Genomic DNA, 8,538 nt, shown 5'->3' on the forward strand with positions numbered 1-8,538 from the left:
CACATTTCTGAAATCCTAAAGCCACTGTAGCAGACGGACAGTTCATATCACAACTGCAAGTGCAGTGCTTAATCAGAACCTCCATGATCCCTGCTTAATGTGGGTGGACAGTTAGTATTTCAACTGTGGAACATTACTTAAAATGTATCTGATATTTCTGCAACTGATTCCACTTGATGTGGAAGGTCTTCAGCTGATGTAAAATAAGAAGGAAAAAACTAACAAATTCATTCATGTAAGTTGTTGGGTGTTCATAAATCTTTGGAAAACCTTACATTACAAAGAAAGAATCCATGGCTATTTTAAAAAGAGCAGGAGCACAAACAAAACAATAAATTTAAATCCATTCAGCTTGCAGTATTAAAGATGTTTCAACTTGCGTAAGGCTACTGTAAACATCCTGGCAGCTGCACCAAAATTAAACAGTAATTAATATGTGAAACACAAAATTTAATGAAAGTGTGTTCATCGTGACTGGCTGCGAGTGTGATCATGCACTTGTGCAATTTCTGCCTGTTAACAATCAGGCCAGATTTTCAGAAAATGGCAAAAAAAAACAAACTATGCCGTTCCAGCAAATACTGTCTGATTAGGCTGAAATATGAAATATCATATGGAGTATGGAAAAGAAGGCAGAAATCACAAGATGAATCAGCAGGACACACACACAACACAAGACTGTCCTATAGCCATACAAACAAAACACACCTGGACAGGCATTCTGGCTTCCTTCAACCGATGACATTCTTCAATGAATGTCCGTCCTTTAATGAGTACAACATGTATGCACTTGGGGAACCACACAGCATGTTCAACCCACGGGTCGTCCGTCTCCTCCCAGTCTTTGAGCCCGCCACCACAGTGGAAACACACAGTCTGGTCTCCCTTGCCTGCAGAAAATCACAGACACTTAATGTGGGCCTAGTATGCCTGACTTTCATAATATCAAAACTTGGATCAGCTAGAAGTAAAGCCCCTGAGCTGCATAGAGGTCAGCACTGGATCTGACCACGGACCTTCCCGAGACTCACCTGTATAGTAGAAACCGGCTTCACTCAGCTTGTCCGGCTTCTGTTTGAGGGAGCGTGGCCAGCTTTCAAACGACCGTACACGTGCATCGTACGTGTTGTAAGATGGGTGAAGTGGGCCACGGCTCTGGTGGATGCCATGTTTCTGCAGTTCCTCTGGTGTCAACAGGTTGTGGTTCAAGCCACTGCTCACCGCTGCAACATATTTCTCAGGCTGTATCCAGTTCCAGGCTCAAACTGTAGAATAGCAGGTCATGCATGCAAGCAAGATAACTCACCTCTCTCGGGGCCAGAATTCGGTCTGAACTCCAGGTATGGCCCACAGACATCATAGCTACGACTTGCTTCTTGAGCTGATGGCCCCTCAGGCAGGCCATCCTGACTGATGGGAATGTTTCCAACTTGCAAACCTCTGACGAACCCACAGGATGGGGCCCAACGTTGATGGTCCCTGAAGGGATCATCCCCTTCTTCCCAGTGCCCCACCTCAACCCCACAGAACACACATCGCACCACATCACCCTGGTTTATGTAGTAAAACCCAGCAGCCGCCAGGCGATTCGGGTCCATAAAGGGCACCACCCATCTCTCATATGTCTTCCGACGGTCAGACTCACGCTTCATGTTCAGCATTGGCCAGTAATTGGTGGGCCGCTGTACTGGTACAATGGGGCTCAAAGGAAGTGGTGGGCAGGCAGACGAGGCAGTGGAACTGACAGGCGTGCGGTCATTTGTTGGGGCATCCACATTGTCCATGGAGGATTTAAGGTGTGTGGTCGTGTTTTCAACAGGCAATGAGAGAGTTGTGCTAGTACCATTGGGAGCCATAATACAGAGGGGCAATTACAAAGGAAACTGACGTTAAGTGGCCCAGAATGCTCCTCTTATTTTCTGGTCACGTAAAACACCTTCGTGCGTTTTTCTTTTAAAATGTTCTTATATTCTTCAGTCCCGGAAAACAATGAGATGCTGGTTCTGAAATGAAGAAATGTAAAATGAAACTGAATATCCTTAATCTTCCATTTAATCAGGTCAACGCTGCATTTAGAAACGGCAACGTCGCGTCTGATGACGCTAAATTGAAACAAGGTAAAGGGAAAAAAAGCAAAGCACTAATGACGTAGCCCATGTAAATTTGGCATGCTGATTACCGATTTCCTGTACACATATACTGTATTACACACCAAAGGGCATAATACTCGTCCTAACTGTTTATGGTCTACTTCACGAACAGACTCCAAATGAATCGCATTCTTTCATTCACAACTCCACCTCGTACACGACACCTCTAATACAAAGGTAAGTTCTTACCACACAGAATTCCGCAGTACACTGATATTTCAATGTGCAGCTTTTCAAATCCTGCTTTCACTTACCCAGGCTTGTAAATTTTAAGCACAGCTTTTAAATGCTTACACGTAAGCAAACCGTTGACGACTACTACCGTGGGAAATTGCCCGACTATGGTATTCGATTCAAAGAAGATATGTACGGTGGTGCCACGTCGTTCATGTGAAACATACACATAATCGATACTGCTTTCTGTTGGACCAGACCTTTTCTAGCATCACTATTTAATTTTCACACCAATAAGTTTCTGAATATAAACTAATACTGTTATTCTCGCCTTAAGATTCAGTTACAACAAAAATTCGCACTTTGCCATAACAGGCAACGCTGACCGTCGTTAGGTCAATGTTGTCATGTTATAGGTGTGGTTCTGTTTACATAAAAGAATAAATTCATATACTGTTTAATTTCTGTCTTGATATCTGTAGAAAATCCTGGTCATAGTCCTTTCACGAATCTGTCATGTTAGAACAATTTATTATAAGTCGAAAAATCCGCCATGTTTGTGCGGTTCATTTAAAAGTCAAGATCAAGGAACGAATTAATTTCTTCTTACGATACAATATGAACATCCATGATTCAAATAATTTCCAAAACAAGCAATGCGATCCATTGTGTGATGTAAATGCTTGTTTAGTGTTCTGCAAGAAAGTTTGTATTTGATTATTTTTATTCCTTTGATTTGTATCACTAGATATTCCACATTCTATCATGGCGGCACTATGAAATTGTTACTTTCCACTTAATATCGTATACAACCGCTTTTCCAGTCGTTAGATACTACAATAATTTCACCATGACAACATATACCTCAGATACATGAAACGAAGTCTACCACGTGCTCATCAGATGAATCTATGCTGCAATAATGTTAATGACAACTGAATGCCCGAATAGTGGAAGAGGAAATGACGGAAGTTTCTAGGCAATGTCTCTGCAAGTATGTTTCCAGGGCAACCGAATCACGTGATCACACTCAACAATAGAGGATGCAGTCAGTGCCGACTGACCAGCGGTCGTAATGTCACCCAAACTTCACTTTGACAGTCGGAGGATTCCCCACTGAATGAGAGTCGTTACCAATCATAAGCCTGTGAAGACACGGCAGACTGATCAGACTTAATGCGCGCCACAGTGAATTCTAGGGTGTGGATTAGCGATAGCTCTATGATTACTTGTAGCTACAATCTGTAAGACTCAAATCCAGTTACCGATTCAAACACCGTCTCTAGTCACTAAACACGTAACACAAATAATAAAACTTTGATCCATTGTTTAGCCTGTGTCAGTTGCTACTACATACTGAATGGCACCTATGTATGAACCGTATCAGTTCTAGATATTACAAATATAATCACAGAATTGCACATTACACAAAACTCTTGGAATCATACAAAACATTATTCGAATCAGTTCTACGAAAACGTTGTGATCTAATCAACTTTATCAGTTGATGTATTTCAATTACTCCTTGGTAACAAAGAGATATGAATAACTGTACCTCGCTTTTGAATGTTTCTCATAAAATAACGCTCGGAGCAAATAAAGTAATTCGGAATTTCTTCTTAACTGCATATCAAAACATTTTCGAGGTATCGAAAATGCAGAAACTCTGTTATCGAGGAATGTGGCAATGCGTTTCTGAACGTAAATATTCACATGCAGAGCCATCTACTAGATATAATAACTGTTCTGTAAAAATAGTTCCAACATGATAAAAAGGGCCTGAGCAACGTTCTCAGACACAATCCAAATTCTCTTTTGTGACTTAACCTGTCCCTTCTTGCTGCTCGAGACATAACTCGTTCCCGGGAATTTCTGTGTTAACGATGAAACTGACCTGCAATTGCAAGCAACAATGGTTCGTTTTCCCAGTCCGATTCAACTGACTCCGGCAGCAGCTATATTTTCAACTGACTGCTGTCTTATGCGAACCGAATACTAGACACCACTTCCAACAATTCGGTTTTGCCGTTGTCATCCAGCGCTTGTAACAATTCGTTGTAACCGTAGAGACTCACTGTTGGAATTCCAATATTGCACTGCTTCCGTTGTCTAGGAATGGATGTATTCCGATTGTAGCGTCGTAGTGGTAACGTGGATCGTTGCCTAGGAAATGCGTTCTGTACTCTCTCTTTACGCATTTTGGTCTCCCTTATAAACCCTCAGTCGGACAGCGGAAAACGCACCTCGCTCCCCTGTTGCGTAACCACCGTGTGTTGCTGGGCAACGCTGCCGCTGCGTAGCAACCAGCGCGCTTCGGCTCGGCTCATTTCGGTTCTACTCGGCACGGTACGGAGTAACACCGCTTTCCTTTCTGTTGCGGAACCACGTTTCCATTGTTGCGTAACTTGGCAACCGACCATTATCAAGGGTCTGTCTTCGTGATAACTCGTTCCACCTCCCGTTGCCCTGCAACGGTTAGACATGTCACACTATTATTCACAACAGAAAATTGAATGTTGGTGTGGGATGCAGTCTCAAGTACTCCACATAACATCAGTCACTCAACGCATGATTAATCTCTCACACACAAATGCACTCGCATAAGTGATTTTTTTTTTTTGTTCTTGACAATTGTTTATCTACGATTAACTGATCGCTGAGTTCACAGAACAACTCTCAGTGACTGGATGTTAGTTTACCCAGAACCGAAGCCGGACGGCCGGTCGTTTCGGACTGACCAACAGACGAGACCAGTATGTACCCACAGAACGTCGTACAAGTGCGGTTGACAGCCTTTGGTACAAAATCAATTTAATAAATTCGGACAATCAGAATTTAAATCGTTTTCGAACAAAGGTGTGACTAAACCGTGGTATCTGTCTCATTGTCTATATTAAAATCTAGAAACGAGTGATCCCGGATCTGAATTTCGCCGATGAGACGCTTGTCAGTAAGTTGGGACATGTACGCATAGCGTGGAAATTCTAACGCCTTCCCTTCCTTTGTTCGATATCTGCAAAAACCGGAAGTATACTGGGCTTAACATATGCGTCACGAATTCCTCTCCAAACGTTCCTCGCTCCCACAAACATTTCGCAAGTTAAGCACGCATGCAGCTCTCAATGCAGACCTGTCGTCTTTGTTGTCCGATATTTACCGCAGTTCAAATACACAAATTTTAGTTCTACTTCCCATAACCAAATTTAATACAAATCCGTGCGGAGGTTCTCGAGCTGTTGCTACATAGGGTAACTAACAGGCCCATTTCAGAAATTTTTCGTGGAGAAAGCGCCAGAAATATAGCAATCGTCTCTAGGAAGTTGATGGGGGTTTCTTTCAGACCTTTACTATCTTCATGTATTCCTCAATTCGCAAAACGTCCTCCATCCACCGTCAAGGCGTGTAGTACGTAAGACTCATGCAAGAGAAAGGACGATACTGGACAGTAGAGGCGATGGCAGTAGCAGCAGCGACAACACAATGATGCGAACTTTCCAGTACAGAACTGTGTAGGCCTCCCGCACAGACACGGATGTACAAGAGCAAAATTAACCTGTGCAGTTGTGGAACTGTCGTACCAAGAAAATAAATAGCCTCAGCATAACCGGGATCCTGGGCTCTGTCCACCTTTTCGAAAACTGGATCTGTTTCCGTCCTCAGGTGCGATGTTGACCGATATGAGCTCTTTCTAATGAACACCTTTTCACCTGACAACGAAAACAGATCAAGTTTCCGAAACGCTGTAGTCTGTTCAGAATACCAGATGGTGGAGAGACCCGCCACTCTGTGATCCCAGACGTAATATATCACTGTCAGCATCCCTTAAAAAAATATCTTTTGGGACATAATACCGCCCAATCCACTGAAAGTTAGCCGACGTTTCGGAGAAAAATTCCGCCTTTATCTTCATAGTTGAAGAGCAAGCCAAGAAAGAAACCAGTACGAAACGTCTGCCGGCCGGCTTTTAACGGACTTCATGCCACCGTGTTCCTGAGAGCAGCGCAACTGCCACTGCGAGACCCTGGACCCACTCAACCCTGCAAGCTGTCCTCTTGTACCAAGGCGCTCGAGTTCCATCAAGCAGAACCTGAGCCCTCGTAACCACGAAGCATGGGGGGGGGGGGGATAATGCGGGGGGGGGGGGTGATAGCAGCATTGCCATTTAGGGAGGAGAGAAATTTTATTTTCCTGCTTTGAAGGTTCCCAGGCAGTGCCCACTCGTCATTCTGGTAGATATACGTTTGAGAGAGGGTAAAGCGTTGGGAAGTGGACTTTGTTGTTAGCTGTGGAAAATTTTGAGTTGCGGCTTTACTGCATAAGATCGGAATTTCTATATTAAAGATGGAAGGGCTGCATTCGAGTGACATTTTTATTAACACCGGCAGCAAGTTTAACGTTGCCACTGCTGGGGAGGGCTGGATATGAAGCATGCAGTGCAATGTGCAATTTGGGTACCAACTCGGCATTTGCTCTAGGATAGAGGATAACCATGCAGTTTGCCCATCGCAGGACCCTCCGGATGTTGAAGCCTAATAGCATTAGAGATCACTTCTTACCTCAAAGACCAACCGGCTAATTCTGTTAGGGAAATAATCGGTGTTTGTTGTGAGAATGATACGAAACACGTGAATACACTGTGATGCATAAATTCAGAGCTGTGAATGCTAAAGCGAAGGTATACGTATATAGTTACCATTATGCTTCGAAGGACACACATGTGTATCGCTGCGACATGCACGGCCCAGTCCGGTCACGCGGTCTGACCCCCAGATGACATCACTTTCATTGAGAGGATCAATTCATGATGCTTCGTCATCAGTTCAGAGGTTATCCACTGAAACCACATGATTATGATTCTCGCAATAAGCAGTGATCATTTCTCTATTGTCATTAAATAGTTGGTCTTCGTAATGAGGCCACGCTGTGTTTTCTGTGGCTAAAAACTTTTTTTAATATTATTTTGATAACCTTCGGGGTTTAATTTGTTCAAATTACGTAATTCACCATTAATTCAGAAAAGCAAAATTCCGTGGCCCCTGACTCAAACTCCTGCTCATTGCCACTCTGAAAAGCCACACTTCATACTCCGAAATAAAACGTTTGCCGCTTCTCCCCAACGCGGATTAACAATTCACAGATGGATCGACGCCGTTTAGTATACGCCACAAAATCGTAAAAAGAGAGACAGGATGGGGTGGTATGGAGTGGAGTCATCTAGCTCAGGGTAGTGAGTAGTGGAGAACTCTTGTGAACACGGTAATGAGCCCAAGGGTTCCGCAGAACGCTGGGAAGTTGAGTGGCTGCACACCTGGCGGCTTCTCAAGAAGGGCTCAGCTCCATGCTGTTAGTCTCTGCTCGTAATTCATTAAGCATCAAGCCATGAAGACGTATGGGGGGAGTGGAAGTATAGCTCTCACAACTTCTTTCCTGAACACCAAGGTTAGTGAACACTACCCAGGCCCTCAGCAACATGACTCCATGGAGCAGACGCCAGTCGCTCAGCCAGCCAAGGAATTTCCCAGAATTGTATGGAACCCGAAGGTTGTAAGATTTGAGGCTTTCACGGCGGTGACTATGAAGAAAGCAGTCTTCTGGGATTTGGCACCGGTTCTCACGGTCTCTTCGCTTGCAGATTTCTTATATTTTTTCTTCTACCCTGAAGATGGAGGCGATACGTTCCTCCGAAACGTTGGTTAACACCACATATACACGGTGCCAAATCCCAGACGACTGCATTCTTCAACCCGAAGGTTCATTACCGTGTTCACAAGAACCCTCCACTGGTCCCTATCCTCAGCCAGATGAATCCACACCATACCACCTCCATCCTATCTCTCTTTAAGATCCACGTTAATACTATCTTTCCACCTAAGTCTAGGTCTTCCTACTGGTCTCTTTCCTACCAAAATCCTATAAGCATGTCTCTTCGCTCCATGCGTGCTACATTCTCTACCCGTCTCATCCTCCTTGACTTGCTCATTCTAATACTATCTTGCGAACAGTAGAAGTTCTGAAGCTCCTCATTATGCCGTTTTCTCGAACCTATCACTTCATCCTCTTAGGTCCAAATATTCTCCACAGCACGAGCACCCTGTTCTAAAATATTCTCACCAACATCCATGTACGAAACTGGCATCACCAGAACAAGGTAGCTCCCCCCCCCCCCATCCACGGCCGGACAAATGCCCCATAACTCCCGTCGCACGAAACAGAC

The 8,538-nt window shown here is 44.1% G+C and overlaps 1 protein-coding gene across 7 annotated transcripts in view; it reads right to left on the reverse strand.

Annotated features, from left to right (window-relative positions):
• The window catches only part of LOC111866114 (baculoviral IAP repeat-containing protein 2), a gene marked incomplete at its 3' end in the record, with an annotated part of 11,890 nt that overhangs the window by 262 nt on the left and 3,090 nt on the right, over window positions 1-8,538 (reverse strand). The window contains 4 exon segments of one of the 7 annotated variants that reach the window (XM_023854724.2): window positions 709-890; window positions 1,032-1,223; window positions 1,307-2,003; window positions 7,018-7,158. In XM_023854724.2, coding sequence (XP_023710492.2) covers window positions 709-890; window positions 1,032-1,223; window positions 1,307-1,856 — 924 coding nt within the window. 7 annotated transcript variants of the gene reach the window in all.

This window comes from Cryptotermes secundus, unplaced genomic scaffold (genome assembly GCF_002891405.2).
Source record: "Cryptotermes secundus unplaced genomic scaffold, Csec_1.0 scaffold318, whole genome shotgun sequence".
Taxonomy (NCBI): Eukaryota; Metazoa; Arthropoda; class Insecta; order Blattodea; family Kalotermitidae; genus Cryptotermes; species Cryptotermes secundus.